Below are 17,522 nucleotides of genomic sequence, written 5' to 3' on the forward strand. Positions count from 1 at the left end.
ACAGAGAGAGATGTAATGTCTTTTATCGATGGCGTTATGATTATCGTATTAGTACCTTTGAGCGGGCTGAGGTGCACCCGTGACCGCGACTCGGAACCGGATTGCACAGCGGAGAAGGTACGGTGGGATGCGAGATGGTCAGTGATCTGTTTGTTGACTTGGCTTTCGAAGACCTAGATAGCAGGGCAGGATGGATATAGTGTCTGTAACAGTTGGGTCCAGGGTGTCTCCCTTTGAAGAGGGGATGACCGCGGCAGCTTTCCAATCCTTGGGGATTCAGATGATACGAAGGAGAGGTTGAACAGGCTGGTATAGGGGGTGCGACAATGGCCGGACAGTTTTCTGAAACTATAGGGGGTCCAATAGGGGTCCAGATTGTCAGCCCAGTCGATTTGTATGGGTCCAGGTTTTCCAGCTCTTTCAGAACATCTGCTATCTGGATTTGGGTTAAAGGAGAAGCTGGGGAGGCTTGGGCGAGTAGCAGCGGGGGGCGGGGCTGTTGCCAAGGTTGGAGTCGCCAGGAGGAAGGCATGGCCAGCCATTGCAGAAATGCTTGTTGAGTCTTCGATTATCACGGATTTATCGGTGTGACCGTGTTACCTAGCTCAGTGCAGTGGGCAGCTGGGGGAGGTGCTTCTTGTTCTCCATGGACTTTAACAGTATCCCAGAACTTTTTGGAGTTAGAGCTACAGGATGCGAATTCTGCTTGAAAAAGCTGGCCTTTGCTTTCCTGACTGACTGCGTGTGTATTGGTTCCTGACTTCCCTGAACAGTTTGCATATCGCGGGGGCTCTTCGATGCTATGCAGTTCGCCACAGGATGTTTTTGTGCTGGTCGAGGGCAGTCAGGTCTGGAGTGAACCAAGGGCTATATCTGTTCTTGGTTCTCTGATTTTTTGAACGGAGCATGCTTGTCTAATATGGTGAGGAAGTAAACATTTAAAGAATGACCAGGCATCCTCAACTGACGGGATGAGGTCAATATCCTTCAGGGTACCCGGGCCAGGTCGATTAGAAAGGCCTGCTCGCAGAAGTGTTTTAGGGAGCGTTTGCAGGTGATGAGGGGTGGTCGTTTGACCGGGACCCGTGGCGGATACAGGCAATGAGGCAGTGATCGCTGAGATCTGATTGAAAGACAGCAGAGGTGTATTTGGAGGGCAGGTTGTCAGGATAATGTCTATTTAGGGTGCCCATGTTTACCGGATTTAGGGTTGTACTGGCTGGGTTCCTTGATGATTTGTGTGAAGATTGAGGGCATCAAGCTGGATTGTAGGACTGCCGGGGGTGTTAAGCATATCCCAGTTTAGGTCACCTAACAGAACAAACTCTGAAGCTAGATGGGAGCGATCATTCACAGATGGTGTCCAGGGCACAGCTGGAGCTGAGGGGGGTCGGTAGCAGGCGGCAACAGTGAGAGACTTATTTCTGGAGAGATTAATTTTTAAACTACCACCATCGATGTATGTATGGTTGCTATGCTACCAGCTTATACAATGGGAGTTAGCATTTAGTAGTCACTTCTTCTAAACCTGAAAAGGGACTTCAGCCAAATGTATCCAAATCGGACTTAAGTAACCACATTGTGGGCCTGTTACAATACATAGATCATGACGGATTTGACGATATCCACTTTGTTAGATTTGTTGAATGTGCGCCAATCTGGTCAATGGAACCTCTGCTTTCAATTGACTCCTTTACCGCATCTATGGTTTGTCACTGTGCTCTAGTCATCTTTGCCATGGAAATGCTCTAGACCTTTCCAAAGTTATCCTCAGCATTCAGAAAGACAACTTCTGATATTTGAAGCACATTGGAAAACCTTATCAGTTGCCTTTTTGAGAAATGTAAACAAAAAATGAACCGAAAAGTCTCCCAACAGCGTTTGGCGGATGGATAGAGATGTTAAATACATTTTTATTTTGCATCCGGATTTGAAATTACAACTACAGTGTATCAACATTTGTATTACAGGAAAGCCTAAAGGGGGTCTCACAGTAGTTTGAAGTTTGACTTACACAGTAGTTTAATATTTTACATTACATAAGGCCTAGATTAATCATGAATACTCATTTGGAATTCTGTTCAGAAATGACACATCGTTAACTGTTTTCATTCATGAGACCAAAGTCGTCCCCTCCAGCGATGGGTATGGACACGGACAGGGTGACCTGGAGAAAAGACTGAGACTGCTGGGCCTCCCAGCCCATCCAGGGCATCCAGAACCTCTCCTATGGCATGTACTATCCTACACCTTTGTGCCTGGGTATAAGTGATCGACAGGGCATCAATCAAAAGACACCACGACGAGTCTGATGAAGAAGAGGAAATGTTTCAAAGACMCCTCTGAATTCCTCACAGGTACTTGATCTCTTTTTCTTCACTCTTGTGCAGAGAAGTGGACCAAGCAGTCACTGAATCCTGGAAAGAGCTCGGCGCCTTGCCCAATCAGTGATGGATGCAGAGAACGACTGTGGTCATATTTATGACATGGTGACYGGTCAGAGCGATAGTAGCAGTCGTCCTGTCATGCTGACCCTGGTTGTTGAAGATGTCAATATTAGCGGTACCAGCCCATGTAGATCCTGAGGAGGACCACTGCACGCTGGTCCTGCCTCCCAAAAAAGGAGGCCCTGTCTGATTGATGCAGCATATTTACCTAGTTTAATAAAACTATCTATTAAAACTCTGCTTGTGACCTGTCCTCTCTCTCTCTCTCTCTGTCCATTAATCACACCATAAAAAGAGGCCTTTGTAACTCTTCCAGGAGTCGTGACATGGTCTTAAATTCCAACGTGGCTCTCATATTTTAAACCTCTCTCTTGCACTCATTGATTTTTATGGTCTCTTAAAATGATCCCAATCAAGTAAGTGTCAATGTTTAGTGATATGATAAACTATGCTAGCTCCCTCAAACGCAGAGAGCAGAAGGGCTTCACTCTTACTGTGCTTTGATGAGAATATTAGCCTGGAGAACACAGTGTGCAGGTCTGCCTGTAATTACATATAATGATCTCATATTAGATTCGATTAGGTAACAAAGACGTTGGTTTTGGCTGCTGTTGTTGTTCAGCCAGAGTGGTTCATAAGAGATGTGATTTAGCAGTGGTGTAGTTAGATCCTCTGCCAACAGAGAGCAGTGTTGGCTGCCGACTGATGAGTGGGAGGGAAGGCCATTTGGGAGATGGAGGTGAGGGGAGTTTGAGGCGTGCGATGACAACAGAGAGAAGACCTCCTCTCTGTCCTCAACATGGCTCACTCCTTGCCCCTCGTCCCATCTTCCCAGCAGCCTGGGGAAAACAGGCCAGACATGTAGCATGACTTCACACAGTCCCCACAGCCACTGAAAATACCATCAACACAAAATAGGGAGGGGACACATTGCAAATTCACATATGTGACAACAAACAACCATGTAAAAACTCTCACTAGATTGTTAAAAATAAACATTCAGGATTCGTTACTCAAAGGCAAATGCAATGCCAATGAACCATTCTCCTGCATTGCCGTCAACTGCAGGGATGCAATATTGTTCTACTGGAACTGTTGTAGTCATTTTGTTTGAAGCAAGATAAAATAAGAGAAGCCTAAACAGAGACAGTCAGCCTTTCTTGTCTTTTTTCCATCTCTGCCATTCCAAGTGTATTTGGTAGACATTTGTAGAGGTTTCTTTGTACGTGCTGAATAAATAAGGAAGATAAAATGAGGTAGATATAGAGACATAGAGACATAGAGAGAGAGAGAGAGAGAGAGAGAGAGAGAGAGAGAGAGAGAGAGAGAGAGAGAGAGAGAGAGAGAGATATATATATATATATATAGAGAGAGAGAGAGAGAGAGAGAGAGAGAGAGAGAGAGAGAGAGAGAGAGAGAGAGAGAGAGAGAGAGAGAGAAGACGAGGAGCTAGGGATATATGAGAGAAGACATAAGATCCACAAGTGCAGCGATGGTCACATTGTATTGGATAAAGGAGCTGGGTCTTAATATTTTATTAGACGCATTCCGTCTCCACTCCCCCTCATTTCTCCACTCTTTCTGCTCAACCCCAAAACAGGAGCTCCAAAAGCAAAACATCCCAAAATGGATGGACATCCCAGAGTGAAGTGACCTCTCCCTTAGAGAGACACCACGGCCAAAGGTCAGAACATGGTTTCTCTAAAGGTAAAAGCAACAAAGACGTGTATTCATAAAGTCATCAGTCACCAGTAAGAAATAAAGGTTTCTACGAGTAACATTTTGATCTTTAATTTGTTTTTATTTTAAAAGACCATCACTTACCAATGTGTGTTATCAATAATGAGGAGTTGGTGCTGCGACTGCTGATATGAAGTAGTCATTTTCTCTCCCACTACTGAAGCACCTTCCAGAGAATCATAAGGAGTCCTTTGGAAGTCTGGCCTCTAACAAGACATTTCATTTCMTCAAGCAGTTTGCCAAGTCTATTTAAAAATCAACTCAAACAACACCAAATATCTGYCTCCATGAGATATTTGAGTAGACGATGCTCAGTGGCTTTTATCAAGCACAATTGTGACAACTACTGCCTTGCGCTTTACATTGTCAAAATCTGTGTTTGAACTAAACAACTCCATTCAWCGCATAAGATGGCATGGTGATGTCAGGCTTATGATGACCACAGTTTTGAATCCATTGTCTTGATATCATCATCACGTTTACAGCTATGTACAGGTAACTGACAAAATAAAGGAAACACCAACATAGTGACTTAATAGGGCGTTGGGCCACYATGAGCTGCCAGAACATCTTCAATGCACCTTGGAATAGAYTCTAAAGTGTCTGGAACTCTATTGGAGGGATGTGACACCATTCTTCCAAGAAAAATTCCCCTAATTTGGCGTTTTGTTGRTGGTGACGGAAAACGCTGTCTCAGGAGCTGCTTCATAATCTCCCTTACGTGTTCAATTTGGTTGAGATCTGGTGACTGAGACACACAAACCCCTTTAAACCTCCCATGCTCCTTTGAGAACCCCTCTTTCAAAGTCACTGAGATCTCTTCTTCTAGCCATGGTAGCCAAAATAATGGGCAACTGGGCATCTTTATACATGACCCTAAGCATGATGGGATATTAATTGCTTAATTAACTCAGGAACCACATTTGTATGGAAGAACCTGCTTTCAAAAGACTTTGTATCCATCATTTAGTCGTGTTTCCTTTATTTTGGCAGTTAACWGTTTTTTTACATAATCTTTTGTAAAAAATCTGATTTTACCACTAAACCCCAGCCAGTGCAGGGTAAGGGTTAGCTTTGCTTGTGACACAACAGATCAAAATACATCACTGCAGTAGAAAGTGTAAGCCATGAAGCTAAAGCATCATCTTCTTTATGACCATTTCTGCTCCTTTTTCCTCAGTGGAGCAGCCATCAATTTCTGGCCCATGTTAATGCACCCTTTCAATATTTGATGTTTTTATATGGAGTGCTGATAATAGAACACGGAAATGGAGGGCACATTTTGCCGATCTAGTTCAATGGCTCTGCATCCATCTTCTTAACAGAGCAATGCACTCCAATCCTGTGAGTGCTTCTCCTCCACCAGCCCCTCCACTGGGGCCATTTTCAAAGTTTACCATRGAAAGAAAGACAGAGCGAAAAGGGGGAAAACAGCAAAGATGTCTGGCTACCCATGGCATCATGGTAAGAGTTGCTCCTGGATCTKTCTAACATGTCCCACACCAAAAGTMATGGAAAACATGTATGGAACTAGGATCTACAGAAGCTCTTCAATAACAGAATGTGACTGTTTCTGAATGATAATCTTTAACTACTGTAAGTATCAATGTGCTAACTTCACAAGACCAGATAGATGACTCTGGTCACGTGCTCTTTGTCCTCTGCTATCTCTCCAAATACCTTCACCACTCTACATACTCCAAAACATGGAACAGACTCAATACGAGCCAGAGGACTGAGCGGTCCAGCAAAATGATCTTAACGATAGTAGAGCAGTTAGTGCTAGGTGTCTATATTATGTTATCCATCTCTCTTCATGCAGATAAGGGGTAAGCAGTGCTATGGYTTGAGTTGAATAAGGGGCAAACATTACACTTCTCAGCAGGAATCACTTTGTGTCTTTATTCAGGAAATAGGGCATGAAAGGAGGTATACTCTCATTAATGCGTCATGGTTGTAATCAAATTAAAATCTGTAACAAGAAGAMACTCTCTTGTCTTTTCTCTCTTTTGTACTCATGGCTGATAGCCCAACAGCCCTTATGAGAAAGCAACACACCAACAAATAGGTGAAACCTCCCACGACAGCTTGGAATTGCAATGGTAAAGAACTTATTTCGTTTTTCAATAGATTTTTTTTGCAACAGAGTATGTTATTTACCTTTTGGGGACTAACACATTAAAATGAACTCAGCAAAAATGTTAATTAAACAATAGATATTAGTCCTCAAAGGGCAAACAAAAAGACATTGTCATTCTTTACGGTATAAGCCTTTATTAGTAAAAAGTCCGTTGTTTGAATGATAACCCTTTTATACCACATACTTTAACACCTTGTATTTGTAAAAAACACATTTTGCTCAAACACCTAAAAAAGCTGATTGACACTATAACATTAATTGGCACTGACAAAAAAAAGTAAATACAACTTCATACTATACAAATGTTGATTCCATGAGTACAACTCATCCCCCAAATGAAATAAAACACCTCATTAGATAACTGAATCAAATAAAGCGCCCAATGTAAACTCAACAATTACAGWGCAAAAAATTAATACATTTTACTTCCAGGGTAGGTTGTAAGTACATGTCCTTTTTATGAGAAAACAACAGTAATAATAACAATCCATAACAAAACGCAACAAATACAGCCAATTACGAAGAAAAAAAATCTAAATAAAAATAAATATAAAATACTGATTGAAATCTTTAAAATAGATATGGGTTGGTGGCCTTTCAATTTATTAATTTKTAAAAAAAATTACAGAATTTTCCCCATAGCTATTTGTTTTACAAGTAGTGTTTTCCCTGGTAAAAACTTATTGAGAGGGAGCTATACTGATGTATAATTGGGACTCAGCACAGCCTCCTGCAAGTATCATCATAATCAGTAACACACCAGAACCCCCCCAGTCCAGAGGCAACTCATTTAAGAGAAACGGCTGGGAATACCCACTCAGCATGCAATCTCATGGCTTAAATTCAGATGCTACTGGTAAGCATCATTTACATCCTTTGTAGTTGAAGGGCGATTGATGTTAGTGCTAAAGCTAAACCTGATAAAACTACAGTATGTACTTGGTGCATTGATTCCAAATTGTATGTGCTTCGGGTAYACAGTAAGTGAATATGATTGAGAGGTACATATTATTCATGTTGACCATGAATCATATAATGTACATCCTATTTTTCAGTTTTTCTCCAGTTTTATTGAATGTACAGTTTGTTTTACAGTGTTTTGTCGAGCTGGCTGTAAAACAAGTGCAACTAGAGCATGTAAACACTGGGTCCTTCCTGGCTGTGAGAATGGAGCTGATGAACAGTGTGAAATAGAAAAATACGAAAATAAACCTTTCCAAACTTAGGTCATGCAAAACAAAACCTTAATCTTCTCTTCTTAACATTTTTTTTTAGGTTTTCTTTGCAGAAGTATGCCAATGCCATAGAAGCTGTCCATGCCATTAGCAGTGAAGCTAGCTGCTATTACGTACTGCCCTGTTTTGTTCATGCATTAAGAAATATTCAGTGAAAGATATCATATTTACAGTACAATTCACATATAATTACACATATACACAAGAGGCAAGAAAATTCACATTGAAATCAGTTCAACAGCTGTTTTTTTTTTATACCTCCACTAATTTTTACTTCCACTAAATGAATGTATCAACAAAACATATGTGGCATAACCAAAATAAATCATAACATGAAAAACATGTAGCTGGTATTTCCTCACAGCTTTTGAGACATGAAAGTGGTTTACATTTGCACGTAGAGTAGGTGTGAGTTCAATGTAATGAGTATATTTACTGCAAGCATGCAAGGGTTTCCATACAGACCAATCATAAGTTATTTCTGATAAAAATGAAATCCTTTTTCACTGTATGTTATACTATGAAATTAACTGTCATTGTGTGAAAAACTAAAAAAAAACATGTATAAGCTATTTAGTGCATAGTGAAATTCAGATCAAATGGATTATTTCCAAACAAAAGGCCAAAAGTTGTAATCCATCTCTTACCTTTACTTGATATTTTCACTACGCAGTTTAAATGCAAAGTSCAAATGCTTAGCTAGTACATCTGGCCCTAAGTTGTTTGTTAGAGTTGGATGGCTTTATGTATTTTCTCCTTGTTTCTCAAAGCGTTGTATAGTATGCCTTTGTAAGACTTGTTTTGCATTTTAAATCATTTAATTTATTGTATTGCCATTGAACATTTTCACAAAATGTTTTGTGACCACCGTCTTGAAGCTATGTAAGCCAGGGTGATTTGCTATTTAATCATATCTCATTTTGCTCAAGTCCTGGCAATTTGAGGGTGGGGAGGTTACCTAGCATGACGTTTAATATCCAGTGGGCTCTATCCATCCAGCCCAAACCTAACACACCATAGGTAGGGAACATGTGTAGTGTATGTTGGATCACTAACAGATGAAAATTGRACATCTAGTGCTACTCTGACAACGTGATCAGCTGGTTGGACATCTAGTGCTACTCTGACAATGTGATCAGCTGGTTGGACATCTAGTGCTACTCTTGACATGTGATCAGCTGGTTGGACATCTAGTGCTACTCTGCCAATGTGATCAGCTGGTTGGACATCTAGTGCTACTCTGACAATGTGATAAGCTGGTTGAACATCTAGTGCTACTTCGACAATATGATCAGCTGGTTGGAAATCTAGTGCTACTCTGACAATATGATCAGCTGGTTGACATCTAGTGCTACTCTGACATATGATCAGCTGGTTGGACATCTAGTGCTACTCTGACAATGTGATCAGCTGGTTGGACATCTAGTGCTACTCTGACAATGTGATCAGCTGGTTGGACATCTAGTGCTACTCTGACAATATGATCAGCTGGTTGGACATCTAGTGCTACTCTGACATGTGATCAGCTGGTTGGACATCTAGTGCTACTCTGCACAACATGATCAGCTGGTTGGACATCTAGTGCTACTCTGACAACATGATCAGCTGGTTGGTGTCTCAGTGACTGAGTGAGTGATAGCTTACAGTAAATACAACATGGCACATAGTTACTTATGAATTCTGAAGGCTAAAGCCCATGTAAGGCCATCTTAACCATGACACAATCCATACCAAAACCATTCATAGAAATCCTGATGACACTAGCAAGCCTAAGTCCTTATATGTGACACCACAGGGGTCGTTTGCMAAAAGGAGATGCATGGTTAAAACAAGAGTTATGCCATGTTTATGAAGTATTATGTAGGCTAGTTTGACATAGATCAATAGGGAGCAGAAGCGGAAGGTCCTTAAAATCTGATACCAGGTTCYTGAGTAACATCAAGTGACGTCATACAGTATTTCTTCCCCCTACAGATTAGCATCATCCACTGATTACGTTTTAGACTAAACAGAAACTCCTTTTTTCAACCTTTAGTCTCAATAGCTACACTGTACTGCTTCATTTTCTGCTGTAGTATAACCTGGCATTGCAGGTTGGACTTAGTGCAAACTCTGGTTCATTTCTCTCGAATGTGTTGCAGAGACTAGCCGTCATTGGTGGCGTAACATTGTAACCAGTGACAACAGTATGCTACAGTATCCCAGATACAGTTCCGTTTACAGTCAACTACAGGTAGAACATTGGAGTGGGATCCAACTCACTGGGGCAAAAAGCGTCAGGATCCAAGATCTCTTCTTTGCTCCACACTATGATCTTTCTCCTTTTCTGTCTTTTCTGTATCTCTGTTTCTCKCTCTCTGTCCGTCTTTCTGTCTCTCCTCTCTCTCTGCCCCGTGGTGCATCCTGTCCTGTGCTAGTCCTCCATGGGGCCCGGGGCTCCCAGTTAAAGGTCYGTTTCCTTCCTGTCTGGTGCCGGCCAGGGGAAGGAGACGTTGGAGAGAGAAGCTCTTGGAACTTAGGGGAGCCCATTAGTGAGTTCTGAGGAGATTGGTCACTGCAATGTKCAAGGCAGTAACTGTGATGCTCTCAACATTCTCTCCTTTCTTATCCTCTGGTACGTCCAAAGGACCCCATCTCTTTGTTTGGCTACCCTCTATCTGACCTGCGACTTTGCCTCCCTCTGTCACCCCATGTCATTTGATAACCATGCAAACCCAGTAGATTCAACAACGCTCTGCAYGTATCAATCACAACCACATTTGGCATTCCTTAGCATGAATATTCAAATCCACTGCACTTCATTGCATTGTTGAATCAATGCAATACTAGTTTGAACACAGAGATAGCCTGTAAATGCCAGTTTAAATTGAAATGCCTGTTTAAATGTATGAATGCATTTGCTCTTCTCTTCACTCTAGGCAGAACCAAATAATGAAAAACAAGGTTGTCCTTTAAAGGTACAGTGTGGATCAAAATGGCATGGCGTCAACTCTGCAGTGGACATCTCATTAGTGAGTGGATTTGAGCAGATGGAATGTAGTGACATTAAGAGCAAAACCCCAAAATAACACGGGGATTCTAGGCCTTTTTGGTTCTCAATTCAGTTCATGGCTATATTTATCACACATCTTGTCTTGCCCCTAAAAACTGAAAACCAATTTTTCCCGATTCTGCTGATGTTTCTGATCTTTGGGGTGTGATCCTCAGAGCCCATTTGCTGATGTTTCTGATCTTTGGGGTGTGATCCTCAGAGCCCATTTGAAGGGTAGGTATGTCTGCAGTGTTTTCAGAGCTAATGGATGTAAGAGGTTGATTCTTTTTCTTCCTCTAATCCCGTTCCCCGCTACAACCGCTACTAAATAGTACATTTGAGAACACGGCCATTCGAATTTTAAGACAGGCACGTTTCATAGGAACTATAATATCAGTGCCCAACATTCTCGGGGTGAAAACTGTTTTACAGTGAGAGAGTGTTACATTCAACTACAGGTCAAACTATGGGCTGATATGTTGATTTCACTCTCAAACAAATAAACAATGGCGATATCCCTTTTTTAATACACAATATTGTTTCTCACATTTTTATAGTGGAATAACTTCAAATCGTTCATTCTAGGTATCGTTTCTTCCTTACAGAACACAGAGCTGAATATGAGGCAATAAATACTGTATCTACAGAGCATGTGAAGCACTAGGAGGATGGTAAAGAAAAAGTACAATTATATTTGCCAACTATGTCCATGAGGATACTGAATTACAAAATGTACAGTATATGTCTATTTTTCAAACAATCAAAATGAGCAATTCATACCTGTGACTTTTTTTCTAGTAATGCACTAACTAGAACCTCGTTAAGTGACACACTCCCAAAAGCACAGTATTTTCAAGACAAAATAATAATTACAATAATCATCATCTGTATAACCATAATGAAAATACCCCAAGGAACTGCTCTAAAAACAAACATGAGTAGAGAAATGAAGAGAAGTTTGCACTGACTCTGAGCAGGAACGCAGTGGTCTAACATCCCATCCTGATGGCCCCCCAAACGCAGACCAGCATTGTACCAGAGCTGATGTCCCATAAAGAGAACGTCACTCGAAAAAAAGCCAAGGAACGACACATAATCCAAACAAGGTTGCTGTACAGAGTCGAACCGGAGAATTCCGTGTATGTTATCCATGGGAAATGGGGGGGGCTGGATATTAGGGACTTGACTCAGCCGATGCCTGAACACACGAGCCACCTGATTTGATGAGCTGCAGTAGAGGACGCCGATTACGGAGTATCAATAAAAAGCCAATGAGACTCTGAGACATCTCTTCTCTCAAGAGCTTTCGCTTTCTTTTTTAGCAAAAATATCATGCAGTCTTTAGTTCCAAAATCCCCCAAAGGGATCTGATGGTTGTTAGTTMGTTCGTTTCTTTGCTAGTTTGTTTGTTTCACAAGGAAAAGGAAACTCAAAGGCTTGAAATTATTCTTAAACATTCAAGTCATTCTAATAATACTTTATACAGGAGAAAAGTCCTTCAGATTTACACACACACACGTGTATATATAAATATAATATATAGAAATATGCATATACATACTGTATGTATCAACTTGTATATGTGTATACATATTTTCCAACTGTATCAAAGCCAATTTAATGTGCTCTCAAAATATGGCCCATGATTCCTAGTGGGATGCACATCAATTCACATAGTACAACCAGTAGATTAGGTTGAAAAATCCAAACATGATGGGGAAAAGGACCCGGGACCATTTGTCAATGGTGCTGACATCTGCCAGATTGGGGATTTTCAGCTTGAGCTTGGAGGAGCGCCGTCGTAGCCGACAGTTGGCCCTGCTGCGCATGGCGCTGCGGTCCAGTGAGTGGTGGCTGAAGCCGTCCCGGGGAGCCATGGGCTTCCTGAACTGGACCCCGGAGCTGTCGAATGACATCACTGAATTCCGGGAGTCACTGACGCTACTTCCCACATCTGACGGCATCACCTCGTTATTCATCTCCAGCGTGGTGAGCAGGATGTTCCCGTACGCGTCCACCTTGGAGGACAGAGGAGGGGTAGAGAGAGAACGTCAGGGAGAAGCAGAACACGGTGACATTACYACAAACTGTCCKACCAAAACTCTACACCCACCCAGCGTTTCATTTCCAATTTTCAAGCTAAAGCAAATGTAATGATGATGTGGAAGGACATTTCATTTTTTCATGCCTCTTTAAAGAATTCTGAACTGATGCACTTTTCCCATTTTCTTCCTTATAGCTGATGCCTTACGGTGCTTTTTCACTGAAAGTAAATCGACACAAATGAATTGCCATCACTCCATCAACCATTGTATCAGACCTCTATTAGGCCACAGTGCCACAACTCATATGATTTCAAAATGCATGTACCCCAACTTTTCTTTGCTCCTCGAGGTACAGATTTCTTCTCTGTGTATATGACCTGAGGGTGTTGGTTTGAAACGGCGTGGCGATGGAGTCCTTGCAATGGAAAAAGAAAAGTGAAAAGAACATTAAACGCCTATAAAACACTGACAATTAAGCACAATTTCTTAAAAATACAGAATGCATAAACATAAGGTTAAMAAGAACAACTTTGCATACGGATGACATGTCATTTTTCAGACACAAAGACAAGGGGCTTCGTTCAGTCGKACCGTTTTAGCATTTTCCTTTGAATACTAATGTTTCTGGCTGCATACCCATTACGATTTGTTACATTTTAGACGGAAGTGGGTGAATGTCGGTAAGAAAGCGACTCCCAGGACAGAACAGAGATAAGACTGAATCAAGCCCACAGCAAAAACATAGACAACAACCTGAGAGGAGAATGAGAATGTAGTTTTACACATCTCCAGAGTTAAATAAACAGCCACAGTATATCTCCAAGCCAAAATACTATGCTCAATCAAATCAAAGTGTCAGTGCTGGAGGAAAAGCAATGGAGGATGGTTGTTGGATGTGTATCTGGTGAAAGTGGCATCTATATGCTTGTAAAAGTACTGTCTTATGACAAACTAACATAGGGAGGGAGTGCGTAAAATAACCAGAGAGAGAAGCCAGCGGAAGATACAAACCTGTTCTCTCAGGCGCTTCTCTTCGTATCGCGGGCGCTCGTTGTTGGTTTTGTTCAGCCGCTCGTGGATTTTCTTCTGTTGCTGGGGGCCCCGGCCAAAGAACACGTAGTTTACGAAGGCATATTCGAGCAGGGCCAGGAACACAAACACAAAACAGCCCATGAGGTAGACGTCGATGGCTTTCACATACGGGATCTTTGGGAGGGTCTCCCTAAGGTGGGTGTTAATGGTTGTCATGGTGAGCACCGTTGTAACACCTGGAAATTGCAAACACAAACACAAAGAAATTATTATTAGTAACAAAAACAATCAATAGTCATCGCCATCAAAGTAAGGTATTGGTCATCAGGAAGACCAACATGCAAGGTAATGATTGTGAGTAGGAAGTGTGTGCCTCTAAACATTGCTTGACAATTTGTTCCTGCTGGGTGGAGATTTATTCAATGGAAAGTGCACATTATTAGTGGTTGTAAGGGCTCCTTTGTGTAAGTGGGAGTTGGCCACTAATCTGTTTATGACGATTCCCAATTGTGCTGTGCGTAGCATTTCGTACTGCAACAGCAACATAAGTCACCTCAATGTTAGAGCAACCTACAAGGCAACCTTACCCACTCTGTTCACTGGGAATACTCTGTGTTGTAACACTGCAGTGGAAGCGGAGTCTTACCAAGGGCCACCCGAGCTGCAGAGGCATCGTAATTGATCCAGAAGGAGACCCAGGAGAGGATGGTGATCAGGATGGAGGGCATGTATGTCTGCAGGATGAAGTAGCCWATGTTCCTCTTAATYCTGAAACTCAGTGATAGCCTGGGATAGGAACCTTTCACAGAGAACAAGAGAGAAGGAGAGGATGGAGTGATGGCGTGATGGAGCGGGGCAGAGGAAACACATCAGTGAAGAAAAGAAACGCTGGCACAACTTATGAGTTCCAAAGTCTGCACTTTGACAATACGCGGGGTAGTCATTTCTCCATTTGTTCAGACGGAGCACTTAATTTCCCCAAAGCAATGGATTCCTTTCCAGGGACAAGTTCGATTCCAATTAAACATGGCAGAAAGTCGCAAACAAGGCAGATTTTTCCTCAACCMCCCCATCTCAGCAGGCAGCTCCAGCGTCCCTGTGAGAATTGTCACGGAAAGCTGCTGTGCTTTTCTCTGTTTAGCACTTTCTCTGTCCTCTAAATAGCACCAAAAGGGGATTTAAAAAGGTCCGTAATTGGAGAGCACATCTTCTCACTACTTAAGTGAGAAGGAGGAACCCACATGAGACTGTGATGYTGCTGGTGGGGTGAACCTATGGCGCTTAACATTTATGCATGTTGCAGAGAAAAATGCCAGCTCGTTGTGATGCGACATTCATTGGTTGCATTGAATGTATTGATTATTCAAACAAGCTCAACAACAAGTTGTTAAAGAGAAATGCATCTCAGGATATTCCCCTGTGGCTTTGACTTTCCCATACTTCAGCTAGAGAGAAATGTTTACCGCTATGGATGCATAGCTAATTCCATCAAGGGAGTTTGTACGGCCACTTTATCAAAACGAGAGAAAGGGAATAAGAGAGCCATGATGGTTTTAATTTAAATGGCAATCGACTGTGAGATGCACAGAGTGAGAAATGACCCTATCATCTCGCTGGTCTGGTAAATCTTTTAATGAATCAATATTCAGGCATACATATTTTATCCCAGCAGGTCCTTCCTGCTGTACCTCGTGAATCTAAATAAACAAGTGCACGCACAAGGGCAAGACTACTTCAATCATGGCAACCTTTTCCAAAGGAACTCAAGTTAACTGTCACATTAAGAGATGACTCTAAATCTTCGCAGAATTGTTAAGCAGCTAGTTACAAGTGCTYCCCATTGGAATAACATTAACAACACAAAACAGTGAGAGGAAGTGGACTGACAATTKAACTCATCCTACAAGCAAGCCTACATTAAAATATGTTTCTGAGAATGTATTCTTATGCCATACTATACCATTCAGCACAGATAGGAGGTGTTGAAGTGGAGGCCTTACCTGTGGTAAACCTGACCTCCCTGGACACCAGCCGAAGCGCCACGATGGAGAACTGGGGAAGCTCCAGTTTGTCCACCCCCGTCACCGCATTGTCCCCTCCGTGCCAGTAGAACACTATGTCGTCTGTGGTGTACCCATCTGTCCCAGGTTACAGAGAATAKGTGGAGGGGATGAGAGGAGAATGAACAGGTTCAGTACTGGTACAACCTCTCACCTTAGACATTAGGGAAAGCCGAATAGACCAAAGCAGAGGAAAAAGGGCCTTCATTCCATTGGTACTGTATAGAATATGGTCTAAGCTTATGTATGTCTCCCACTTCAGCAAAACTGAACTATATAAGAGCATGCATAATGACATGGCTAAGTTACGTCAGACAAACATGAATATTTATCACGTGTCAAGTCATGCTTCTGTTTATGATTCATGTTGACTCCACGGGGCTCCATCAAAATGCCAGTGGAATCAAAGCGAGAAGTGTAAGGTAGATTTATGTAGTGCAGTTCAGGCGATATACTGCCTTACATTCACTGTTAAACCTCATGGCAATTACATTTCCTGGATATAGGTGCCTTTACTGTATTTACATTTAATGACCACTCTTCTGCCCCCTGGCTGTGCCAGCTCTCTGTCCATGGTTATATACCAGCCAGCACCGGAGCAYCATTCATCCACTTTTAATCTTTTTCTAAAGTTAGAGGTCCAGGAACTGAATTTGAATTTGACATGTTTTCATAAGTGGATGCTCCTTGTTAATCTATGATATTGAACGGTTGTTAATGAATTTKATCCCCCATGGCATTCTGCCTCTCCCAACATGTAGCAGGATATAGAAGATTTTAATTTCACAGCATGTCCAGATTTCCTCCCTTATCGACATGTAGTGGAAAAATATGTTATTGAGGGTGTGGGGTTATGGATGTGGTAGGTCTATCCATAATTACACTTTATGTCTATGGGGACCTAGGTAGGGCCAAGCCRTGGACATGTTATGTTGCTTGGCTGTCACTAGTGGGGAAATCAATGGCATGAAATCATTGGTTTGGAGAGGAATACTGTAGCTGTGACTTCTCTGCATACATTGCMTGTTTCACATTTGCATAAGTTAGGATGTGACAAACCTTTTTCACTCTGGCTGTAAAATTAAGGGAATTTGGGTTGATAAAGATATCCCTCCAATGCCATGCCTCTGTGCTGCTTTGCCATGAAAGGAGCATCGATGTTGTTATGACAGACGGGGTCCATCTGCCTGCTCAAGTTGCATTCAGTGGTCAATATGTAACGGCTTCTAATTGAAATACAAGCAAGCATTMAAAATTTCACCTGCTTCTGTCAATGCAGTCACTGCCCTCTGAGTTAACGCATCTATAAGAAATGGCACTCAGAGTCAATGATGCCAATAATGTTGGCCAGGATAGCTGCTTTAAATGTTCCATAATGATCACATCTGCTGACAGCAGGCCTCTGCAGACTGGACCCAGAACCACCCCAGTCAAAGATACATCAGTACAGCTTAGACCTAAACCACCCTGGAGTCAAAGATACATCAGAACCACCCAAAGATACATCAGTACAGCTTAGACCTAAACCACCCCGGAGTCAAAGATACATCAGAACCACCCCAGAGTCAAAGATACATCAGAACCACACCAGAGTCAAAGATACATCTGAACCACCCAGGAGTCAAAGATACATCAGAACCACCCATGCTGACATCAGGCCTCTGCAGACTGCACCCAGAACCACTCCAGTCAAAGACACATCAGAACCACCCAGGAGTCAAAAATACATTAGAACCACCCAAAGATACATCAGAACCACCCGGGAGTAAAAGATACATCAGAACCACCCGGG

General features: G+C 42.1%; 1 protein-coding gene across 2 annotated transcripts in view; it reads right to left on the reverse strand.

The window, feature by feature from the left end:
* Positions 1 to 6,075: 6,075 nt before the first annotated feature.
* The window catches only part of LOC111951184 (gamma-aminobutyric acid receptor subunit beta-4), a 64,890-nt gene continuing 53,443 nt past the window's right edge, over positions 6,076 to 17,522 (reverse strand). Inside the window, exons 6-12 of one of the 2 annotated variants that reach the window (XM_070434589.1) lie at positions 15,671 to 15,808; positions 14,317 to 14,469; positions 13,650 to 13,906; positions 12,964 to 13,053; positions 9,111 to 12,611; positions 8,918 to 9,071; positions 6,076 to 8,880 (exon numbers count right to left, since the gene is read on the reverse strand). In XM_070434589.1, the coding sequence (XP_070290690.1) occupies positions 12,258 to 12,611; positions 12,964 to 13,053; positions 13,650 to 13,906; positions 14,317 to 14,469; positions 15,671 to 15,808 (992 nt within the window). In that variant the 3' untranslated portion in view covers positions 6,076 to 8,880; positions 8,918 to 9,071; positions 9,111 to 12,257. Of the gene's footprint in view, positions 8,881 to 8,917; positions 12,612 to 12,963; positions 13,054 to 13,649; positions 13,907 to 14,316; positions 14,470 to 15,670; positions 15,809 to 17,522 lie in introns of both variants that reach the window. The other variant, XM_023969242.2, reaches the window with a different exon arrangement.

The sequence above is a fragment of the Salvelinus sp. IW2-2015 genome, linkage group LG23 (genome assembly GCF_002910315.2).
Source record: "Salvelinus sp. IW2-2015 linkage group LG23, ASM291031v2, whole genome shotgun sequence".
In the NCBI taxonomy this organism is placed as follows: domain Eukaryota; kingdom Metazoa; phylum Chordata; class Actinopteri; order Salmoniformes; family Salmonidae; genus Salvelinus; species Salvelinus sp. IW2-2015.